This window comes from Pseudoliparis swirei, chromosome 5, assembly GCF_029220125.1.
Source record: "Pseudoliparis swirei isolate HS2019 ecotype Mariana Trench chromosome 5, NWPU_hadal_v1, whole genome shotgun sequence".
Classification (NCBI taxonomy): domain Eukaryota; kingdom Metazoa; phylum Chordata; class Actinopteri; order Perciformes; family Liparidae; genus Pseudoliparis; species Pseudoliparis swirei.
Genome location: NC_079392.1, coordinates 7,119,613 through 7,144,018, shown reverse-complemented (window position 1 = coordinate 7,144,018; position 24,406 = coordinate 7,119,613). Strand labels below are relative to the sequence as shown.

The window sequence follows — 24,406 nt, the reverse complement described above, 5'->3', positions numbered from 1 at the left end:
ACCAAGTCGGTTCGGATTTATCCCAACCAGAAACCGTGGATAAATGGCGATGTTCGCTGCACTCGACGCGTAACACCGCCTTTGACTCGGGAATATGGCGGAATACAAAAGAGCCCGCCACGACCTCCGAAGACCATCGGCTCTGCCAAGCGGGAGTTCAGGAACAAGGTGGAGGAGAAGCGCGAGGGCCATGGGGTGAGAGGTGTGTGGAAGGGCTACAGACAATCACGGACTTCAGAGGGAGAACCAGCGGTGAAGAGAACTCCTCTACCTCCCTCCCAGGCGAGCTAAATACATTCTTCGCTCGGTTCGACGTGAACGGCAGCCCGCCAAGGCAGCGCCGCCGAGGAGACCAGCCTGCTGATCATCTCAGAGGCCGGCGTGCGCAGAGCCTTCAAGCGGTGGACATCCGGAAGGCAGCAGGTCCCGACCACATCCCGGGCGCGCCTCAGAGCATGTGCAGACCAGTTGGCAGGAGTCTTCGCAGACATCTTCAACCTCTCCCTGTCCCAGGCTGTTGTTCCTGAGAGCTTCAAGATGTCCACCATTGTGCCTGTCCCCAAACACCCCAAGGTAACCTGCCTGAATGACTGGAGACCCGTAGCCCTCACCTCGATTGTCAGTAAATGCTTGAGAGGTTGGTCAAGGACTTCATTTGTTCCATGTTGCCTGCCACGCTGGACCCATGGCAATTTGCATATCGTCAAAACAGATCCACCGACGACGCAATTGCCATGGCACTTCACCGCCCTTTCCCACCTGGAGGGAGAACTTTGACAAGTTCTGGAGGATTCTTTTTATTTTTGGGGAGGTTTTAACTCGTCTGTTGAGAAAGTTTTGTGTTTTTGTTCCTTGGGGGGGGGGGGGGGGGGCGCGTGCATTTTATGTCATTGTGTGCTCTTTGCAGGTTTTGGAATTACTTTGTTTGTCAGTTATTTGCTGGCTTCCAGGTGTTTTACCCAGTTTGGCCTGGACCGAAGTGAAGCTGTGTGTGTCTCTGTGTGTGTGTGTCTCTGTGTGTCTCTGTGTGTGTGTGTGTGTGTGTGTGTGTGTGATATTTGGCTCCAGCCTCATTTTAGACCGTCTCTTCCTACGGCTCAACAGCATCTGGGGCGAGATGCATAACGGGTAAGATGTGGGTGGTAGACTGCACAACCTGCAGGTTATAGAGGGAATGAAAGAGGAAAATAGGTTTTGACATTTGAGTTCTTGTTACTTGTTGATATTCTGGACTATTGTATGCAGAGTGGTGGTTTGATATCTGTATTCTAATTCTAAAATTGCTAAGAAGCGAGTTGGTTTTTGCTGCTTCCTTTCTTCTCACTTGGCATTCAAACTCGAGCCAGATGTGCCTGCATGTTGGCTTTATTCACACAATTTGCATCTTTGCCATCCATGACAGAGTGTGCCGACTCTTTTGTAACCCTAGTTACCAAAAGAGGGTTTACTGTATTGTCTGAAGTGTGCAAATTAAAACCGAGAACAGGCCTGGGTCTGAGGAGACTCCTCGTTTTCCTGCTGCAAGTTGAACAGATAAGTCAGGCAACCTGCCTCCTAGAAAAGGAGCCAGGACGTGTTGCGTCAGAGCCTCCTGTGCATGAAACTGGTAATAATATCTCCACAAATCTACATCGTAGCATGCCTAGTCGTAGAGATCTTCATTTATTGCAGATGCCCTGCAACTCTGCACGGTATCCCACCACAGATACGAGGGCACGTCTGATCATTGGCAGTGATCTGTAACGATGGCCGCGCATCGAACCCGACAGATCCTTTGTGAGTTGAGATGTATCCTCTGTGCCGTCCCCCTGACGCGCTTCATTGTTCCCACCGCATTCGAGTGCTGACGCAACGCCCCTCCGTTGGCAGCTGTCGTGAATTCTTCCTCCGCCGGGACTCTCGCCCATGGCCGGTGCTCCCCGCGTCGGCATGGAAACCAAGCCGCGCGGCCCAGAGTTTGCGACCGTGTCGCGGTCGACTCCAGCGAAGAAGACAGCGGCGCTCTTGTTTGAATGCGGAGGTCGCCGACTCATCGGTACGCCCACCGCGGCTACCGCTCCAGAATGCCAAGTGACACTGACCTCAGGGCAGCAGAAAGTCTCTACAGCTTCCGCCGGAAACTGAAAACACACCTTTTCTGACTACATCTGGATTAAAACACAGATTAGCACTTCAGTGGCACTTAAATGGCTCTTATTGTGGTACTTTTGTAGTTCGACTATGTTGAGGAAATGTTACTTTCTGTATTCTTGGTGTTCTTAGTTTGTACTCTAGGTTGATGCACTTATTGTAAGTCGCTTTGGATAAAAGCGTCTGCTAAATGACATGTAATGTTATGTAATGTAATGACACTTTGGGATGCCCCCCCCCACCACCTCCATTGCGGAAGATCAAAAACTCACCATTTCAGTTTGTTTCATATTCTCCCAAATTCCCCCGAATGAACAGACTCCCATCTGGGGAACGGAAGTCGTGTATCGATTGGTGCTTGTTGTTCATCTGCCCTTTGACCCCTGCCTCCACCCCTAACACACAGCGGAGAGGGGGGGGGGGGGGCCTTTAACAAGCTTTGCTTCCGATTGGTCGCGCGCAGTGGCGGCTGGTGAATTTTTTTGGGGGGGGGGGGCGCAGTTTAAATAGCACTCAACAATGAGAAGAAAAGAGGTTTTGAGTAGAATATTGTCAAAAACAAAGCTTTATTTCAAGAACACAGCGTGTTCAACACTGTCCAATAACAACTATCAACACACTGTGACTTTGGGCATGAGAGGTTCAGAGCAGCTTTAAGGAACATTGGGTTGGGTTTCAGAGGTTTGCAAAATAAAAGAGTTTCACCCTCACAGGAAAGAGGTTCAGAGCAGAATAGAGTCAGAAAGAGATCACATGTTACATTGGGTGACAGAGCAGACCCACTACTGTAAAGACAAGTAGCCCTCCTCTCTTTAAAGTTGGCAAACTTCTCAATAACTCTCTGGTTAAAGTCAATCATATCTGTAACCAGCCTGTTTCATTATTCTGGAGGGAATGTGTCTGTTTTTCAGAACTTCTTCGTTGTGTTTCGATGCCAGTTCGGTCTCCTACTGCTCTGCATGAAGCTAACTCGCTCACAGCTGTTAGCGAGTTAGCTCCATGCTCTTAGCTAGATAACTGCGGCAAGATTCGTGCTTTACACTTGTCTGAAGCTCTGTAGATCCCTCACCCCGTTGTAGTCCAGAGAGTTTCAGTCCCAGGACTTTGGAACAACAGACAGGGGAAACAAAAAACGAATTACTCATGGAGCATTCAGCTAACCAGCTCCGGTTAGCATATCGGCTAGAGGAGAATCTCCGGGTGTACGTCCTCCCGCGGTCAGCGATTTGCTGCTGAATTTTTAATTACGGATGTTCGGGTCCCAACTCTTTCAGCCTCTTCTTGTCAATATCTGACCGTCGATTGAAAGGTCTTTCGCGTAGAGATACCACAGAGTTTTCAGTCACCGACGCCATACTAACATAAAGCTTCTGCTAGCTATGTTGCTCGCGTACCTGCGTGGAGGTGGAGCTCCCTGGCAGGGTTGCCAGGTCTGTGAGATAAAACCAGCCCAATATCAGAACTCAAAATATGCCCGTGCCAAACCATATACACTGCTTTTAAAGTCCAACAGCATTGCTATCATTGCCAAATGTATTGTAATATCTACAAAGTAACAACATATGTTTAGTTTGCCAGCACTAAAAGCAGTTTTCCCTCAAGTTATTTCACCTAGGTCCTAAAATGGCCTTGTGTAATTATACAGTATATTATCATAAATAAAATGTGTACGTGCTGATCTGGAGTCAGTTTGGTAGGATTTGGGTATGAATAAATTATTTCATTTAAAATATGGATTTTTATTGAAAGATATTCATGTAATTTGCATGCAAAATAGGTCTACCCGAACCAAGGACAACAAATTCAACCCGCGCAACACTTCAAAAGTGGCCCGATTCCGCAGGAAAACCGCGGACCTGGCAACACTGCTCTATGGGCTGAGGGAACATACGGGTCTCTGATCTGCCGAATAATCCAATCGCGTGCGCACATTTGTGCGCACCAAGATTCCCGGTTTCATCCGCCAATGAGAAGCCGTCATTGCCAAAACGACTGAAATGTTGTATCGATGCCGTACACACGCGTTAGATAGCCTCCAAAAAGGGGAGGGGCTTCTCTCCGTGATAATGGCGATATATAATATTTTTTCACATTAACTTAAGTGGTTGTTGACAGGGGCTTACGGTCTCCCACACACAATTAGCGCGTCAACACGGTATATTTACTATTTAAATGATTTGGCATATAATGTTTTTTGACAGGAAAATTTTTTTTTCTTCTTTTTTTTTCATCTCCAAATTTTAAGAGGGGCGGCGCACTAGCGCCCCCTATGGACGAACCGCCACTGGTCGCGCGTTCTCGTCTGCCGCGACACACTGACAACCCGCCAAACCGGCTCGATCTTCTAACTTCGTGCCGCGTCGACGAGTGCAACAGCGGGAGGGAGGACTTTCTCATGTGCATGTTCCAGACACACATCCTGCACTGGCTCACCGGGCGTCTGTGTGTTTGGAGAGGCCTTTGTACCCTGAAGAGCAGATAAATAGAGAGGCCCCGAGCGTTCCTTCAGTGGCGTCACACGGACGTGGAAGTCCCATCGCTGACGAGCCGTTGCTCCACGATTCGTAGAAACCACGGCATGAAGAGTACGCCATGAGTTTATCGTGGTAAGGCTAACATTATTGTGAAGGCTTTTTTTTGCATATTGCTCGACGAGAGTTTTTTTTCTGTTGCTATTTCGTATTCGTAAAGCTTCAGACTTGTGTTTGACTGCTGGTGAATAATTACCCGGGGTGCGAGTTTGTTCAGGTTCACGTGTACGTGCGTTTGTGACCGGATCGAAACGGCAGGAAATTCCAGTCTGGCTTGCAAGGTGGCTGCTTTTTTTCTTCCCCTTGTTCCAAGCGCTAAGTGAAGGAGCCAGAAGCGCCGCTGCAGGCCGGGTCTTCGCCGTCCGTACACGTCGCTCCGTCGCGACCCACATTTGTCCGTAACCCTGGGAGCAGTGACGTCACAGGCTCCAGTGTGGAGGCCCGGGCTGCTTCGTCTTCTCCTTTTTCCGAGATTAGGTGTCCGAGCCTTCTGCGCGTCCGTCACAAGCGGGACCGGCTTCTTTGTCTCCGCACAGCGATCCTCGATTGGGTCACTCTTATCAGTTTGTCGCTGGAGTTACTGACAAGTGATACGGTACAAGATTGACCTGCTTGATTGCTTATTTTACTCTCCTCCAATATTCATTGCTTGCTTTTATAACCGACCTTAAAGCAGCTGCGAGTAGAATTAGTAGCAGCGAGTGTTTACCTTTTAGCCCTTTGTGCAGTCAATGCGTGTATGTTGTTTTTGATGTTCGTAACCTGACAGTTCTTGTGACATTCTGAATAAGAGGATTTTAAGGGGCTGACATTAATTTCGAAAAGTATGGAAATTCTCCCTTTTTAATGGTACTGTGACTGCTGATTGCTGTTTTGAAGTTTTACCAGAGATGATGTCACAAAGCTTTAATGGGTCAGGAAAAGTAAAAAAATAAGGTCTCCCATTTTTAGCACTAGACCCTTGAAATGTGTGCAGGATTGTAAACACTGGATGTGGTTTGTCTGTTTGCTGCGAAATGGCCTCGCTTTTTTGGGCTGCTGTTTCCCAATAGAAAAAAAAAACAATTTTACTACATGCTATTTTGTCTTTGTTGGGCCATTCACAGCCGAAAACATGGGGGTGATACCACTCGGCCACCAGGATGCTCCAACTTTACACCCTGATTTCTTAAGATGTTCACAATGTTGTTCCGTCATTGATTGAATTTGCTTTAAATTTCTTCGGGTACTGATTTCCATGCACCAACGGGGACAATAATACAGCAACATATTTACTTAGACAGTGTCTTGGCATTGTAAAAGAGTAAAACAATGCAGGTGATTGATTGTATCGAGAGTCTTTAGTGTTACTCAGGCAAAGAACTATGTATTCTTGACTAGGGTCCGACATTTAGGTGTTAAATGATTAAAACATGCATTTTTTGTTGCTTAAACATCAATATTCTGCCTGTGCAGAGCGTTAACGGCCCGTCCTGCCCCTCGCCTTCCCCACAGGTTGCTAGAGACGGACAGCAAGTCGCTGCGCTCCATGAACGACTCCAGGCGAAACAGCGGCTCCTCCCTGGTGTCCAGCTCCTCTGCCTCCTCCAACCTCTCGCACCTGGAGGAGGACTCGTGGATCCTGTGGGGGCGAATCGTCAACGAGTGGGAGGAGGTGCGCAAGAAGAAGGAGAAGCAGCTCAAGGTGAGCTCGGGGCTGCCTGACAGACGAGGCGTAGGGCAGCGCTGCTTAAGAGCTTACCGAAGCCCGGCTGCTTTAGGAGCTTACTGAGACACATTTGACCCGTCGGCTGAAAACGAGGTTAAGACCGTCATAGAGCTGCGGTTTCACAAATGTATTTAAGAGATGATTTGTTTGTGTTTTCTTTTTTTCTTTTAGGATAATTGTCAGAATTCCATCATTCCAGGTCCCAAATAAAGAAATCAAATCAAATACATTTTTCCATTGATATTCTGGATTCAAATGAGGGCTGCCGTGACCAGTCGGCATAATCAATAATGGCAAAGCATCAAAATGCTTCAACATAAAAAATGTAAACCGACGCATTCAAAAATATATATATTTTGTCCTTTTATATTTGATAAATCCTCTCATAATATCTCGAAATAACAATGAATCTGATGGCGCTCTGTGTCGCTGCAGCGTGGGCAGATGAACGCCGAGCTTATGTTGAGGCCAACACACCAGCATTGCTTGGTCTCATCAATTTTGATTGCGAACAGGGGTCAGTGCTCTGTAAGAATATGTGGAGCATATTTTGATTCTCTGTTACAAAATCTTCATTTAAGATGTCAGGGATAACGCATTTCTATAGACTAAAATCCCCTGAAAAAATAATGCTCCCACGACAGAAACATGTTATATTCCACCTCTACTCACTCCAGACTGTAAGGACATGGGGGACGTTTGTTTGCAGAACCGCAAGTAACACATCTTGATAGCACATATCAAGCTAGGGTTTTAAACTTAAATATCTAATCCTTTGTTTACATGTCATCTTGTACTGCATGGTAGTGTCTCAAAATATAATGAAACTACATTAAATGCTCAACTTGTTGATTTGGGGGGCGGGGAGGTTAACCGTTTAGATTAAGTCAATTAATTAATGAATAGAAAAATAGTCTTTAGCGGCGAACCCTAATGGGAATGGCTTTAACCCTCCTGTTACCTTTAGGGTCGATTTGACCCCATCCAATGTTTAACGTCGGTGTTCTTTGGGGTCAATTTGACCCCAGGCTGTTTTTCACTGTGTCAAACATATAAGAAATATCAACTTTTTTATATATTTAAAGGGCTATTTAGGTAGTCAACAAACAAACATAAAGTACCTCACACTTAAACTTGGAAAACAATATTAATTCTAAGAATTTTCTGGAGGTTTTAATTGCTGGGGTCAAATTGACCCTGAGGGTAAAATATGTCAGTAAATGTAAAGGTAACAGGAGGGTTAAACTCTCCAAGAAACTTCGAGGCTACAATCAGGCTCTGAATGCCACCACGGCCGTATCTGTGGAAGTGTTTACTCCGTCCAGAAATAACTCCAGAGGCTATCTTTGTTCTCGGTGTCCTTGAAGTAGTTATTTTAGTTCTTGACATTTGCAGCAAACATAAGGTGGCTTATTGTTCCCGTTACTCTGGTACGGTCTTGTGACGATCCCATGGCAGGTTGTGATTCAAACTGTACATGCAGGACAGTGGAACAACAGACAACCCTGTGCTTTGTCGGATGACATTCTGATAACGGATAGACGTTCGGGACTCGGCGAGGAGCTTGTCGTTTTCTTACGTACAGCTGCTCAGTTTCCCCGTGACCAGGTCATTACGGTCACGGCAAATAATTCCTGGATGACGCTTGCTCTCCTACGGGGGAAGCACCCTGTTAGTCCATTCATTGCTTTGAATTGCACCCAGCCACTCGGCATTGAGGGCGACACTTAAAACTGCGTCGTCGTCGCCAATGATGATGCCTTTCTCATGGTCGGGCCAATGAAAGCCCGTTTTCTGTAATCCGTTCACATGCAGAAAAGCAGAGTGTTGTCATGGAGTCCATGTTGCATGAACCCGTTGATGGACGCAAATGAGATGGAACATATTCTGCATGTGCAGGGTTTCTGTGTTTCTTGCCACACACTCTGTGGGTTAATGGGGGAAGTGTTGGGCAGGACCTGTGAACATGCACGGGTGTTATTATGTGATTTAACAGAAGTAGTAATGACCAGATGGTCGCATGAGGCATCCACGAAATGTACGGTTTTTTCCCCTCGGTTTACAGAGACTCGCTCTGTTATGCAAAACACTTTTCTGCACTTGTCAGCAAAAAAACCCCCCTGATGTGTTCATGTTTTCAAAAACCCACAGCAGCTGAAGAGAAATAGATTTCATTCGGGGGAATGACATGGTTCCATGTGATGTGGTTTCCTGCACATCTACACCAAAAGGCTCGTGGGAAAACGCAGAATATTGAAGTCACGGAAGGTGTTGTAGCCTGTCAAAGAGCATTGGTGAGGACATACAAAGGGGGTTGATGGATTGGAGAGCCCCAGAAAGCAGCTTTTGGTCCAACAGTGAAGACATGAGAAGCTGTATTGTTCCGGAACAAAGCTTGTCTTGTCTGGCCTGCTGAGAGGGAAGAGGGATCCCCAGCTGAAAGCCTGTGTGGGTGGACCTCTGCTCCAGATGCACCCTGGACTGACCAGATGTGTGTGTGTTTGTGTGTGCGCACGTCTCTCACACACACACACACACACACAGCAAAGACCAGTGTTCCCCGTCAGCACAGGAAATTGCTTAATCAAATTGTATCAGCAGTAATATATGGAAACGCTCGACAATGTGCCTCACTAACGAGATTGCATTCGCCGGTGGAAATGACATTGTTATTATGGGATGCACACTGTGCTGAAATGCCCATCGCCGTATCCTGTTGTAAGAAATGCAAGTGTCTGTTCTTTTTCACCACACGAAGCTGATGTGTTTTTCGTACTCTCTCACACTGTTGTACACATTTTTCAAAAATGAACAAAGACAACCTCACCCCCAAATGCTCTTTTACATTCCTCATAAACGCTAAATTATTGTCAATTTCACAAAGTGTCTCTTCTTCTCCGTTTCCCCAGGATCTGGTCAAGGAAGGGATTCCTCACCACTTTCGGGCGATAGTGTGGCAGTTGTTGTGCAACGCCCAGAACATGCCCATCAAGGATCAGTACTCCGAACTCCTGAAGATGACGTCGCCCTACGAGAAGCTGATTCGCAGGGACATCGCGCGCACCTACCCCGAGCACGACTTCTTCAAGGAGAAAGACAGCCTGGGCCAGGAGGTGCTCTTCAACGTCATGAAGGCAGGTCACCGTTTGTGTTGTTACCTGATCGCATGCAGATAAACTGACCAGAGATTACAGATGGAGGTATTTAACAGCAGGTCATGTTCAGGTTACAACGGTTGTTTATTTTAACCGGGTACAGTGCAATGGAATGTGTACACCACTGAGACTCATCCGAAGCTTATCTGTTACCTCAGGCATATTCTCTGGTGGACCGTGAGGTCGGCTATTGTCAAGGGAGTGCGTTCATTGTGGGACTGCTGCTCATGCAGGTAATGATCCCATCTTCACCACACACACACACACACACACACACAAACACACTGATTCATCAGCTCCCAGCAAACACTCTGCCATGGTTCAGTGGATGATGGACCAATTTTTTAATTTCTTTTTTATTTCATCCTGAATGTTCCTCTCTAGATGCCAGAAGAGGAGGCTTTCTGCGTGTTCGTGAAGTTGATGCAAGACTACAGATTGCGAGAGCTCTTCAAACCCAGCATGGCTGAGCTGGGACTCTGCATGTACCAGTTTGAGCATATGATCCAGGTAGACGCCTCTTCCAGTGCCACGGTGGCAGATGATCCCAAATCTTTACCTGTAATTTAATTCCCTGGGAGAGTGGCAGTGGTGTTGAATCCATTTGTATCTATTGATTTATTGTCTCGCAGGAACAACTCCCGGAGCTGCACATGCATTTCCAGTCTCAGAGCTTTCACACGTCCATGTATGCCTCCTCCTGGTTCCTCACCATCTTCCTCACCTCCTTCCCTCTGCCCGTCGCCACACGGATCTTCGACATCTTCATGTTTGAGGTCAGATTAAATGGAGCGACCACTCACTTTGAACTGTCAAATTGTCTGCTTACATGTATTGTTCGGATCGAACGGTTTCCTGCGGTTGTGCTGACTGTCACTGCTGACTGTGGCGAACATCCTCGGACCAAATGTTTTTTTAAATGCTGTTATAAAATCTAGAAAATGAACAGTAAACCCTTGCACAAAAAGCAAGTGTTTCCACAAAGTTGACATGTCTCCCATTAATTTGAGATCAAGAGTACATTTCTAGTGTCCATGAAGTTTACCGTCATGGACAGATTATCCGTTAGCACCACCTGTTGGAGAAAACCAAAACACTGAATGCCACATTTGATGGTGGCTGTGAGTCGGTTCACAGCTCCATTAACCCTCCTGTTACCTTTCGGGTCAATTTGACCCCATTCAATGTTTAATGTCCGTGTTCTTTGGGGTCAATTTGACCCCAGGCTGTTTTTCACTGTGTCAAACATATAAGAAATATCAACTTTTTTATATATTTAAAGGGCTATTTAGGTAGTCAATAAACAAACATAAAGTACCTCACACTTAAACTTGGGAAACAATATTAATTCTAATAATTTTCTGGAGGTTTTAATTGCTGGGGTCAAATTGACCCCGAGGGTAAAATATGTTAGTAAATCTAAAGGTAACAGGAGGTTTAAGACCTACATTTTAAATCCTCAACCCATTTTAAATGAGTTTTTCACAAGATGACCCCTCAGTGATTACCGGCTATCTCTCTCTCTTCAGGGTCTGGAGATAGTTTTCCGCGTGGGGCTCGCCATCCTCCAGATGAACCAGACCGAACTCATCCAGCTCGACATGGAGGGAATGTTACAGGTATATCAGCCGTGACCTCCACCTAACCAACCGTTCAACCAGCTCAGAGTCACTTATCCTGTTTCCTTATTGTGCTCCAGCACTTCCAGAGGGTCATCCCACACCAGCTGGACAGCGGACCGGATAAAGTCATCCTGGCTGCTTATCAAGTTAAATACAATGCCAAGAAGATGAAAAAGTAAGTGGAGCTCTAGGTCCGTCAACTCGACCGTGGATAAAACGCACATCCACGGATATTTATTTTTCTGGGTTCCCTCATTAACTTTACAATTAAACGCCCAAACCTTCCTGTAACAATTATTTTTGCGGTAACGGGGCATGTGCTTTAACCATAAGGCACTCCTAAACACAGTCATTCTTAATCTGTTGGTATCACGGCTTTAAAAACAAATGCAGGTCTCATTTCTTGCCGCCGTTTCATGATATTTGACCCCGTTTTTAATTCCCGCCATTTATTTTCCAGTACCCCAGCCCACGACAGACATTTTTTCCTGCCTTCGTTACACGAGTGAGCGCTAACCTTCTGGTCTTCGCTGACATTTTTTCAGGTTGGAGAAAGAATACACGACAATCAAATCCAAAGAGATGGAGGAGCAGGTGGAGATAAAGGTGCGTGGACGTCGTCGAGCGTTAAAAGAAGCGATCCAAACGCTACACTCTGTGTTTTTATCGATCTCAATTTTGCCATGTGGTTTTTGCAGCGGTTGCGGACAGAGAACCGACTCCTGAAGCAGCGGATAGACACGCTGGAGAAAGTGAGTGCACGCAGTGTCTTCCACAGGTGCTCCGTCACCAGAATAACCAGCCGTACGATGCTTGCCAGCACGGCGTTAACCCCCACCCAGCTGTGTCGCCCTTCTTAACGAAGGGGGCCTTTCACTAACCGGGCTCTCTGCTCGTCGAAAGTCCATTCACATGATAAACTGTCACCGGTTGGCCGGCGCAGCACGGCGCGTTTTCTCGACTGCAGATGATTTGGAAAACAGACGGCGGTCTCGGTGACCGTCCGTGGCTCCAGTAACAGACACTAACCGAGGCGGATGCTTTTACCGAGGCCCGTTCGGACTGCCGAACGTGGCTGCGGCTTGATGCTGTCCAAGTCGCAAAGCACTGCATGCCCGAGTTGCACTGGTTAGTACTGCCCCGCAACTAGTGCCGCTGGTGAAGGCACCGTGCATGAGGCCTGCCATGGGAGGAACACTGTGGTCTAAATGAGTCTGCTACTTCCAACCAGCTCGCGGCTGCTGCTCTCTGACGCATCTCTTGTCACGTAACTCCCAGGACCCCTGTGTTGTTGTTTTTTTAACTCTTCGCAAACGGAGCAGCTCGAACGTTTCGATGGACCACATCGACGTCCACAGCGTCCGTTCAGTTACACAACACGTAGCTCCTTCACACTGTTATTGTGCTGCTGCCCCCCCCCCCTCCCCCCCCCGGACCTCACTCTCTGGTCACTGTTACCTTCTTCCTGTCTCGACAGCTTGTCCCTGTTATCTGCACCGCCTCCAGCTTATTTGCACTTTTTTTACCACACCTGCATGCAATGTTCCTTTTCTAACCCCGAATGTAAACACGGGTTCTCCAGTCTGAAAACGGATATATTTCTGGATGGGAAATGAACATTGCGTTTTTCTTCTCTTAAACAATCAATTGTTCTTTTGTTGTCGTGTGCTTTAAACTGTCCTCTGGATTGTCTCCCTCTGCTGTCTCTTGCTGATATTTCTGTTTTGTAGGAAAGTGCTTCCTTGGCAGATAGATTGATCCAGGTATATTCCTCATTTTCTCTTTTCTCTATTACTCTTATTGCAACTTCCTTCTTCCTTCTCTCTCTCCCTCTCTTAGCATTGCATGCTCATCATTAGTACAATACGGGACACAGTGATAATGCAGACGTTAATGAACACTAATGATTCTCTGAGTTAAGAACTAAACCCAATGGTTGAATAAGTGCATGAAATAGCACATTGTGGCATGTCAGAAAAAGCTGAAGAAAGCAAAGGAATTGGTTTATATATAAATCACACGTTGCTAGAATTAAGCATGAAATCCAATCCCTCATCTTCTCCTCTTGATTCGCCCATCCATTCCGCCATCTCGTTTTCCCACTTCTTGTCGTGCTCACGCCACTCCTCCCCGGTTGGTCATGTTAAGGGACAAGTGACTCGGGCTCAGGAGGCAGAGGAGCTGTACCTGGCCAAGCGGGAGCTGGCCACACTCAAACAGCAAGGCGAGGAGGCCGGTGCTCAGCCGGAGCCGGCCCGGACGCCCGGCAGGCAGCTCCAGCCGCATCCGCCGCAAGTGGTAAGGAGGGCCACCGAGTCCCCGGCTGGCAGGTTGCACTGGCTCGCGGCCCCGCCCAGTCCGTGGCGGCAGCTGAGACTTGCGAGACGGGACGGTTTTCCCCTAGATCAGTTTATGTCGTGTGTCCAAAAGTCAGGACGACCATTTCCAGATGTGTTGTGCTAAACACCTGGGCCTGTAGAAGTTCAGATGTGCCCCGGTTACCCGCTCGGTTGACGCGCATTGCCGAGCGACAAAATCCTTAAGCAGTGGCAGAGCAGCGTCTTTCTCACTTTTGCACATCGGCTTTCGGGTAATGATCCGTTTGGGCGTGCATGAATTGAAATTGGGACACGGAGTACGACACACTCCAGGCCCCTTTACTGTCTGATTGCATTCTCAGAAATGCAGTCATGAATATGTAAGCGGTTGTCTCACCGGCTGGTAGATTTCACACATGGCACCCTGCTCACACAATCCTCTCGTTGCATATCCATCGACCCGAGCGCTCTAAATTATTGATGGCTGCATTCCCGACGATAATGTGCAAAGCGTTCCAATGTTTTACATAATTCGCCGTGTTGCTCCTTCAATGAGCAGCCATGAATTATGTATGTGGAAGGGAAAGGCAAAGGGTTGGTGTCTGCTGCAAGTGAGGAGAGAGGAGGCATTGAGGTGTGTTTTATATGGTTTGATCACAATATAATACAATGGGAATTCAGTCCTAAAAAAATGTCGCACTCAGCCCTAGAATATATATATTATCAACTGAACATATCTCACGGACTGAACTTATTGCGGCACCCTGGATGTTGAATATTTATCTCCATTAAATGTCAACATTGAGGACATTCGAAGCTCTGCTTTGCGGTCGGTGCTCACGCACATGTCCTGTTCCAGAAGAGAGCCCCTCTGTACTCTGAGGAGTCCGTGCTGCAGCTGGAGCGAGAGCTGGTGCAGGCCCGGCTGAAGGAGGCGGAGTCTCAGTGCGCTCTCAAGGAGATGCAAGACAAGATCCTGGATATTGAACAGGTGCGTTGCTCCCGTACGCAATGCCTAAATACTTTGCCAACATACAGAAGTATTGCATGACCTGGCTTTATCTGCCACACCTTTGTAACGTGTCATTGTCATCCCGCACCGTGTTTAGAGGAACACGTCGCTCCCCGATGACACCAATGTCGTGCGTCTTCAAGAGGAGCTGATCGGAGTGAAGCTGAGGGAGGTGGAGGCTCTGACCGGCCTGAAGGAGCTGAGGCAGCAAGTCAGAGGCCTGGAAGAGCACTGGCAGGTGAGCGCCGACATGGCCATTTAGTTCTGTTGTAAAGGAAAAGACAACCGAAATCTCAAAGCCGAGATGAAAGAAAGTATTTAATGATTCACCAAAATATGGACATGACGGTCCTCTCCAGGGTTTTGAGGGACATAAATCATCCCACCGGAATTAGAGTATAGGGATAGGACACCGCTCAGTCATCAGGAGGAGTGTCCTTCATCAATATCTTCACATTGTGGGAGGAGCATATACCTACCTGACTCCTTAGCTATGTAGAAATCACATGAGAGAAACAAAGGTTTTTCAGTCATCAAGAAAGTCTACGCACAAAACTTTAAAAGGTTTGCTGCCTAGAATGCAGCCTCGTGACACTTGCATACATTATCTCTGTCCGACATGTTTTTCAAATTTCTTTTTGAAAGAGCCAAATATCCATGTCAGTGAAATGGAAGAGGAAAGCATATCCGTTTAATAAGTAAACTGACCGTAACGCCTCTCCTCAGCGCCACTTGACACGCACCGCTGGTCGCTGGAAGGACAGGAAGAATACCTTGAGCGAGCTGCAGGACGAGCTGATGACCGTGAGGCTGCGCGAGGCCGAGGCCCAGGCCGAGCTGCGGGAGACACGGCAGAGGATGCTGGAGCTGGAGACGCAGGTCAGATGTCACGTCGGCTTCCGAAACACGTGAACCCGACGAAGCTCAATCGTTCTTTTGATCACCGTTTAGTCCTGCCTGTTCACATTCTTAAACATTTCTGGCCTCATAATGTAAATAATCGCAGGAAAGTAAAAGGTGTGCTGTATGTGAGGTGGAGCTACAGTTTCTCTAGTTAACAGTAAACGAGCTAAAAAAGAAAGATGAAGTGCATTCTCTCCCTGTATTGTCACACGGTCTCCTTCAGAGGGCAGCAGTCATCTGTGATCTCAACAATCATTCACTTTTTTTTTCACAGATATTTGTGGATTGGAATTGTTTTATCAAAGTTTTAATATTTTTGTTTATGTACAACCTGTGCTCCCACAGAACCAGATTCACAGTAACCAGATTCGACGGGCGGAGCAGGAGAGTCGCTGTCTCCAGGAGTGTGTGCAAACGCTGACGGTGCAAAATAAAGACCTGCACGGGCAACTGCAGGAGATCAAGCGGAGACAAGCGGAGATTGAGTGCAAGGTGCAACCCTTAGCTTAATCTAAATCAATTCAAAGTTTGTATTGTGTAAAATAATATACAATATTATTATTATTTTTGTTGTTTTTTATGTTCAAGGTCTGCTTGTCTCTTGCTTGATTGAGACATAATGTATCTTTTATTGCGTGAGATATCTTGTTCTATAACTAGTAGTTTTGATAGTTTCTGATAGTATTTATTTCTGGTTGTGCTGCTCGATTTCTGTTAAACCTCCACCTATAGATTCAGGAGAAGAAACTCAAATGTTGTTCAATACATGTTTTTCCACCGGCCTCTCAGCATCTGCCCCGGGGTCTTTGGCAAAACCGTCATTTTGCTTCTTTGTTTTTTTCCCGTCTACAGAGTAAAGAAAAGGTGATGGCAGTGAGGTTGCGGGAAGCTGACAACATGGCCGCCATGGCTGAACTCCAGCAACAGATCTCAGAGCTCGAGATTCAGGTAAAGTCTCCCTACCGCAGGTCGTCTGTAACGTCACGTTTTAAATTTCCTCAGCGAATAGTTGTGTACGAGTTTCATTCTCTAAGTTAGAACTAAAGTAGTTATTTAACAAGACAGATTTCTTTATTTGAGTTTTTTTCTGAGCTCCCCTCACTCGATGGAAATCGGAGGATAATCTGAATCTGATAGCAGTTGACGTGTTGCTTGCTTACGTTGCCAAGGAAACACCGGTTTCAATCAGATCTGATCAAAGCACACACACACAGTCCTGATGACGAGTTGTTTCATGTTTTTAACTGTTGATTTGTGAAGTGGCACAGGCATGCATGGTGAACAGCAGAGCCGGAGGTGGTAAGAGACAGTTTAGTCCAGAATTGTATTGTTTTTAGTAAAAACACACTTCAAACTGATTTTTTTATGGAGATGAAATGGAAAAAACTACTTCTTTCTTCTTCTTTTTTTATCACATCCTATGTCATATTGTGCACATATTTAACAATATATGCATACAAAATATAAAAAAACAAACATTATTTGCATAATAACATTATTATTTATTTGATGATATTGTCTGGAGAAAAAAATATATTATATATTATATATATATCAGATACTGAGATTTACAACATTTAAACAGTATTATTTATCCCCAAACAAATGTAACGCTACACACAACAAGGGTGACTAAAGCAAATACAGGCCTGTTCTTACCCCGCCGACACTCGGCCGTTCTGATTGATAAACTGATGAAGTTATGCAAACTGGTTTGAGGCTTGTTTTCCTGGCGAGTAAAGCTGTGCAACAACCGGCAGATGAAAATGGCGTGTGTTTCTGATTTTTCCCAGCTACCCCTTCTCTTTGGCTGCCCTCTCTATTCCTCACCGTTTGTGGTTTTACATGCGTGTGTGTGTGAAGCCTGTTGGAAATCAACCAAACAATAAGAATTTCAATTCAGTTTTGTTTGATATCGCCCATCAGCAGGGCCATGGCAGGAGGCATCAGACACAGCCAGGTCCAATGGGCCCTATGAGACGTGAAGTCACAAAGACCCCGGGGAGGAAGCAGAGTTAGTAATGTGTGATGGAGAGATGAAAATTCATCCATGAGGAGAGAGAGAAGAGGAGAGAGGTGCTCAGTGTATCCTAAAACGTCCCCCAGCAGCCTATAAGCCTATAGCAGCGTCTCTAGGGGCTGGACCAGGTGAACCTGATTCAGCCCTAACTGTAAGACTAGTCTTAAGTCTACTCTTACGTCAGGTGACTGTGTCTGCCTCCCCGACTGAAGGTGGAAGCTGGTTCCATAAAAGAGGAGCTTGATAACTGAAGGCTCTGGCGCCCATCCTACTTTTTAAGACTCTAGGAACCACAAGTAGCCCCGCATTTAGTGAGCGCAGCTCTCTAGTGGGGCAATATGGTACTACAAGAAGCCAGACTTGAGCAGCATCAGTCAGGGTTTTCAAAATCAAATGGGTCTTGCCCCAAAAAAATGTCTGTGTCGCTTGTCCATTCGGCGCACCTCACAGTTGCGTCCCAAAATCTTCGGTAAAAAAAAAAATGTCTGTGTCGTCCATTCCATTCGCACTCACAGCTGCGTATTGATCAGACAAGAAGACACGGTTATCAACTATATTATTGAAAAAGAAGAAAGAGGGGTGCGCTGAGCCTACTTGAACATACTATTTGAGAACATATTCCTGACATGCACGTGATGAACACAGTTCTTTTTTCCATCGCTGACTTTTTTTGCCCGCTGCTTTGGATTTTTCATAGGCGGGGTGAAAAGCGGCGGCGGCGCGCCACATTTTCTCTATGCAGGAAAAACCCTGTCAGTTCAAGGAACCCTCTCCCATTGATGGTGTGTTAGATTGCTCTCGCTGGCAGGCTCCATTGAAGAAAGAATAATATACATAAATAGGATAAGACAAAGAAATGCAATATTCATATCCTCATTATTGCTGGAATTTATTCCCTACACTGATTTTTAAAACTTTTTTTTCCTTTACGTCGCCCTATTTACCATCTGTAAGAAAGACATTGCCAGTCAATATATTGTGGATGACACACAACGGAGATCCAGGTGTTTAATAATCTATAACTGCTCCTGTGGATGCCTATAAGTGGAGGCTGGTGTATAAGGACAATGAATGACAATATAGTCAACACAGCTGTATTACTATAGGGGCGGGCTCTATTGGAAACATTTTTGATGAGGGGAGTAGGTTTTGTAAATGTATTCCTGAGTTTACGGTGTTTCAGAGAGTCTGACCTGAAGACTATTTATAAGTATGACACCAACAAACAAACAAAAACCTTCACAGGCGCACACACGGTCACACCGTGTGGTCTGAGGGATGGTGCATCAACATCCAACACCAGAGTCACCACTGCCACCGACGCGCTCCTTAGAATCGTGTAATGAGCCCTCAATACGATTCGGTTTATTTTGTATAGCCCAATATCACAAATGAATTTTCCATTTTACAGTCTGTACACCTACGGCATACCTGACTCCCAAGAAATAGAAAAAACACTTTCACGGGGGGGGAAAAAGCGAAGAAAGAGAACAACAGAGGAGGATCCCTCTCCAGGATGGACAGAAGCAAGAGATGTCATGTGACCAGAATGAACAGCGTTACAGAGTGACAACGCATTTAATGAATATGCAGAAGCATTTACATTTCATTTATCGCCCCTTTTTTAATGTAATGATCAGTGTCGAGAAAAGACGCCGAGGGGCGTGTCTTGACTTCTGCCTGAGATGAAATCACTGAGTCGCCGTTGCCTTCTTGGTCTCTGGTTTGGTTACTGGCTCTCTAAAGTTGTGGGTGAAAACTTGCTTCAACTACAAGAAACGGTTAAAAGAAATCAGTTCCTCGTCGGAGACGGCGTGACGCACGTCGGCGGTGAACATCTGCCGCTTTCCTCGGCGATCAGTTTCTTATCGTCCCTCGACAGCAACGCAGATAATCACGCAGAGATTTGAATCGAGATGCAAGCGAATAACAACCACTGGAAGACACGAACGTCACGCACATGACTCTTTCGCTATCGCGTTCACGGCCTCTGCCGAACGCCGCAGCCCCGCCGCGGCCCCCGGGTTGACAGGAAGTGGTTTCCTCGCCTCGAGGCCGAGGCTCTGCCGAACATGACATGCATGGTTTATTTTGAGGTTTCTCAGGCATACTCGTAGATTTATAGTAAATGCTCATACATTTATAGTAAATGCTTTAAATCGTAAATGCAAAAGATAAAAGAATAAAATGGAAATACGAATGACACGCGCAGTTAAAAAGTCTCTATGCGTCAATTGGAAAGGTCATTTCATACAAAGCGTGTCCGGTCTTTATTGGGCGGCAATCGATTCCATGGATGTTTAATCTCAGTCAACATCAAACTCTCAATGTTTTTGTTCATTCATGTAACAACAGGCGGTCGGCTTCTTCGCAGAGAAAGCCTGCTCCCCCTTCCCTCCGTATGTGAGACCTTACCCGAGGTCGGCGGACTTTGAGGGGGCCTGACACCCGTCGGTTCACACAGCTGAGCGCGAGGAAGTCTCATTAACGACCTGCTGCCCCCCTGTGGATGCAGACGAGACCTCAAACACGGCAGGATGTTGGAATAATCGCACTTGTTTAGAAGAAAGAAGAAGAAGAAGCTCACTGGGACCCGCCATATTCAACCCCACCACAGGAATCAACCCCCCCCCCCCACACCCATCTGTGTTTTTTTGGGGTGTCAAAAAGAAGCCTCGGCCTCATCTCTGTGGATGCGCATTTTTGCCCATTTCTTTTGGTGTTTTTGCCTCTGTGTGGTTTGAACTGGTCTCCCTGTAAACACTGGGAGGTTCCAGTGTGTGATTGAGGTTTGAAATAGCGTATGTGTTTGTCTCCGATGGCTGCACATGTGTTCCCCGAGGAAGCTAAACATCACATGGGCTGTTTAACTGCTAAAGCTCAACAAGCAGCCTCATCCCCAGAGCCACAGGAGGAAATCAAGTGTGTGAGTGTGTGTGTGACATATCTGTCACTTTGCGAGGCTGCTGTTGTCCTTCTTGTACAGTAATTCACAACATGTGCACCCTGCTTCTATCATTCTGTTCCAAGTTGAACCACTTTGCTCTGCAGATGCTAAAATATATCTTCCCCCTCCCCATATTTACGGAAAGCCACGTGTATCTTATTTATTTGTAACCCCATGCGTCTCTTCTTCTAACAGAAAGAAGAAGGAAAGGTCCAGGGCCAGCTGAACCACACGGACTCGAGCCAGTACATCCGCGACCTCAAAGACCAAATAGAAGAACTAAAACACGAGGTGAGACTTCGCAACAGGTCCTTAATCACACTACCGTTTTCTTCATTTAATCGTTTTCCCGGTACAAGTTCAGATTTTGCTGCTTCTCGTTCTAAGATTGAGCGTTCAAGAAGATTTCTCAACTTTGCCTCAGATATGTTTTTTTTTTTCTTTGAGGCTAACAGATTAGTAGAAGCGTTAACGACACCCAGAGACTTCCTGTGCAGAGTTGACAGTGCAGTACACGTCTTGCAGATACCGACACAGACAACCCTACAGATGCTCCCGCAAGAGAGTTTTACCCTGCTAATCGGAGCATATATATATATATGTATTTATGTGTTTATTTTATATATCTATATATGTATATATACATGTGTATATTTATATATGTATGTATATTTATATATTTATATGTATATTTATATAGATATATGTATAATTATATATGTATATTTATATATATATATATTTGTATATATGTATATTTATATATATATTTATTTGTATATCTATATATGTATATTTGTATATTTATATATATATTTATTTATATGCATATTTAGACATTATAAGAGGAGATTGAATCGTAAATAGACATTCACCTGTTGAGACTGTTTGTGATGCACCTACTATGCAAGAAAGTCTGATGAGGACTTCTTGCATAGTAGGTGCATCCATATCTTCATTAATATGTGGTGGTCATTTTTTCTTTTTTTAAACAACTTGACCAATGCCCGAAGCCGGACCAGTTTGTATCAAGTCGGTGCAGTCGCAGTCATTTCCCAGTTGTTGTTTTTTTGCCATGTGGTCATTTTGGTTAACCTGCCATGAACCAATGGAGCGTCTGCAGCGAGCCGTGTGCTCACGTCCCGCCATCTTCCTCCCTCGTAAATCGAGTTAAAATCTGCATCATATTGATGGACATTTTGACTGCAGCCTGTCAGATGTTGAGAACATCACACTTTCCTCCTCTTTTTTTCTTTTTTGCACGGCAACAACAGGAAAGGCAGCCGGTAAACGTCGGCTTGTTTTTGTTGTTTGGTGCGTGGCAGACAGACTCAGGTGAGTTGCTACGGACGAGCCACGCTTCATTCCACTGACCGTCACGCAGCGCCCACCGTCGCCCCGTATTGGGTCGGGTGCTGCCAAGGCAAGGTTTAAGAAAGTTGACGGTGAACGTCTCTGAATTAGCGGCGGGGAAGACGACCCGATGTTTCCACGGTCCCCGTCGTTTCTGGTCTTTTGACTTGGAGAAAACCCCAAAACATCCCGTTAGAAAAGAAGAAAAATCCCCATCTGTGTCTGCTAGTTGGAGATTATTTCCATCCAACACGGCTGCAGCTCGACAGCAATGTGAGTTTTTACCGTCCGCCTCAGAAGGGGCGGCCCGCTCTGCTTGCTGCAGAACAGACAGAGGAACTGGCAACTTTAGTTTGACACGCCACTTAAAGATGACGTTCACGCCTCAACAGAGCAACAGACTGACAGGATGAGGACCAACTTGTTGGTTTGACACATACGTTGGGTTAGATTCTCTGTCTCTCCCCCACACACACACATACACATACATTCAATTAGTAGCTTTGTCCCAGATCTGTACGACACACTCGTCCTGAGGCGGTTCTGAGTGCATTCACACTGGGAAAATATCCAAAGATGTTCGTGCGCAGTTGAGACTACTGTCCTCTCCGTGTAATAAACATGTAATAAACATGTAATAAACACGGGATGAAGATGAAATCACAACAATGCAAAGTAGTGCATCTTTACAAAACCGTCTCTTGGTGCACTTTCTTCATTTCCTGTCGACGCCAAAAATGACGACTGCCGTTTATTTCTTATTTCTTTATTGCTGCGAGACCTGTACACTCGGGACATTGGTACGTAGCTCTGGCTCACGACTCGTGTCTGAGGAATGGCGTCGCTGCTTTGCGGCTGAATGGATGCATGCGTGTCCCGAGGCATCGCCCCCTGTCTGACGGAATGACTGAACCGTCCCACCCGTTGTGTTTGCGCACGTCGTATCGCTCCTGTCCTCGTTGTTCTCCCTCAGAAGTTCCACGTTTTAACGCTCGCCGTGTTTTCCCTCGCAGGTCTGCTGCTTAAAGGGCCAGAGGGGCCTGACCGCTCCGCCCACGTTTGATGGGATCCACATCGTCAACCACTACGCGGGGCGCGACGGGTCGTACCACTCTTCCGACGAAGACGGCGTCAAGGGCCCGAGCCTCCAGGGCACCCAGCAGAGATGCGGGGGCCGGATCAGGCTGCGCGCCAACCTCGGGGCCAGCGACAGCGACGAGGAGGAGGAGGACGACGAGGAAGACGAGGACGAGGAGGAGGACGACGAGTCCCTGCGGCTCTCTGTGCCTCCGAGCAGCAGCCACATGTCCACCGCCGTGTGACGGAGAGTCGGGACTGAGGCTGTCGGCGCTCGTTGAGGAAGAGGAGGGCGAGGAGGGCGAGGAGGGCGAGGAGGAGGAGGGGGTTTTCAGCAGCCACTTCGCAGGAGAAGAAGATCTGGCGCTCTGAATTTCAGGGCGGAACTGCGTCACCATTTCATAGCGCGAGGATCACACTTTAAGATTTAGTTTGCTTTGTCGTTTCTCTTCCCGGGGCGCCGTCGACGGAGGCGGACCGTCAGCGGAGACTTTGTTATAACGTGGAGCGCCATCAAACTCCCCCCCCCGCCCCCCCCCCCGTCACTCCTGTAGGTACAACACAGAGAAAGAGACTGTGCAATAATTCCTTTTATGTTCGATTACACACTTCATTCAGCGTGTTTTTATATTTTTAAAGCATTTTTAAAAATGAACATCAAACACGTATCGATTCCGTTACTACCAAGTGTCCGGCACACAGAGGCCGAATTGTAAAAGCCTGTGTGTGTGTGTGTGTGTGTGTGTGTGTGTGTGTATACACATATATCTATTGTCTTGGTCAGCGGCTGATATCAAAGCGGCGTTTGGGCCTCGGCACACGCCGCACGCCTTTCCCCCCCCGGGGCGAGGGTATCGCAAGGGCAATGTGACGTCTGCGTAACTGTAGATATGTAAATGTTTATTATATTTTTTTCAATTCCTTTTGAACTTGAAATGATGTATCTATTGCATATCCGATGTTTAGAAATGTATAGAAAAATGCTGAAGACAAAAAAGGGAGATATTGGTTAGTTTCATGTGGTAACACAAAAGGAAAATCCTCATGAGGCGAGTTACTCTTCAGAGAGAAATGTAAAAAGATGGACGGCGGCGGCGGCCCCGGGGAACCTGAACTGGGAGAGATGAAGCTGAGACGGCATAACGGAGGAGAAACTTTATAAACACAAGCTGGGGGTGGGGGGGGGGGGATCGGGAGTCGTCGCGTGTTACCAAAGTGACCACACAGGCCAGTTCCACTCCATTTCGAGGTGTGTGCACGGCTCTGGACTTTCCTCTGAATGTTTGTATCGAACGCTCCTGAACGCATCCCGTCGTATCGGCTCATATCGTCTCCGGGGGAAACGGAAAAAGTCTAAATCTTTTTCTTTTTTCCCCCGAGTTAGTGGTGATGATGTGCCATAGATGAACGAGTGTTTGACGGAGGAGGAGGGGGAGGGGCATACGTTATGGCACTTTTTTGAGTCTGCAGTGCAGTAAGGACGCGCATGGCAACACTATGGAGCAGTTGGCACAGTCTGGAGACTAAATGAGATGTGTGTGTGTGAGAGTCTGTCTGTATGGCTGTCTGTCTGTGTGCGTGTGTGTGCGTGTGTGTGTGATGAGTTCACAATAAAAACTTATTGATAAAC

At 46.5% G+C, this 24,406-nt stretch overlaps 1 protein-coding gene across 9 annotated transcripts in view; it reads left to right on the top strand.

Moving 5' to 3' along the window:
• evi5b (ecotropic viral integration site 5b) overlaps window positions 1-24,406 on the top strand; it is a 34,153-nt gene extending 9,747 nt beyond the window's left edge. For 2 of the 9 annotated variants that reach the window (XM_056414097.1, XM_056414098.1), the window contains 19 exons: window positions 1,069-1,128; window positions 6,156-6,345; window positions 9,279-9,503; window positions 9,683-9,757; window positions 9,909-10,034; window positions 10,157-10,300; window positions 11,054-11,143; window positions 11,224-11,321; window positions 11,692-11,752; window positions 11,845-11,898; window positions 12,877-12,909; window positions 13,295-13,444; window positions 14,324-14,455; window positions 14,574-14,714; window positions 15,203-15,355; window positions 15,725-15,871; window positions 16,232-16,327; window positions 20,542-20,637; window positions 22,713-24,406. In XM_056414097.1, the coding sequence (XP_056270072.1) occupies window positions 1,069-1,128; window positions 6,156-6,345; window positions 9,279-9,503; window positions 9,683-9,757; window positions 9,909-10,034; window positions 10,157-10,300; window positions 11,054-11,143; window positions 11,224-11,321; window positions 11,692-11,752; window positions 11,845-11,898; window positions 12,877-12,909; window positions 13,295-13,444; window positions 14,324-14,455; window positions 14,574-14,714; window positions 15,203-15,355; window positions 15,725-15,871; window positions 16,232-16,327; window positions 20,542-20,637; window positions 22,713-23,021 (2,380 nt within the window). In that variant the 3' untranslated portion in view covers window positions 23,022-24,406. Of the gene's footprint in view, window positions 1-1,068; window positions 1,129-4,462; window positions 4,737-4,774; window positions 5,257-6,155; window positions 6,346-9,278; window positions 9,504-9,682; window positions 9,758-9,908; window positions 10,035-10,156; window positions 10,301-11,053; window positions 11,144-11,223; window positions 11,322-11,691; window positions 11,753-11,844; window positions 11,899-12,876; window positions 12,910-13,294; window positions 13,445-14,323; window positions 14,456-14,573; window positions 14,715-15,202; window positions 15,356-15,724; window positions 15,872-16,231; window positions 16,328-20,541; window positions 20,638-21,620; window positions 21,682-22,712 lie in introns of those variants that run through there. The other 7 variants (XM_056414104.1, XM_056414103.1, XM_056414105.1 and 4 more) reach the window with 7 other exon arrangements.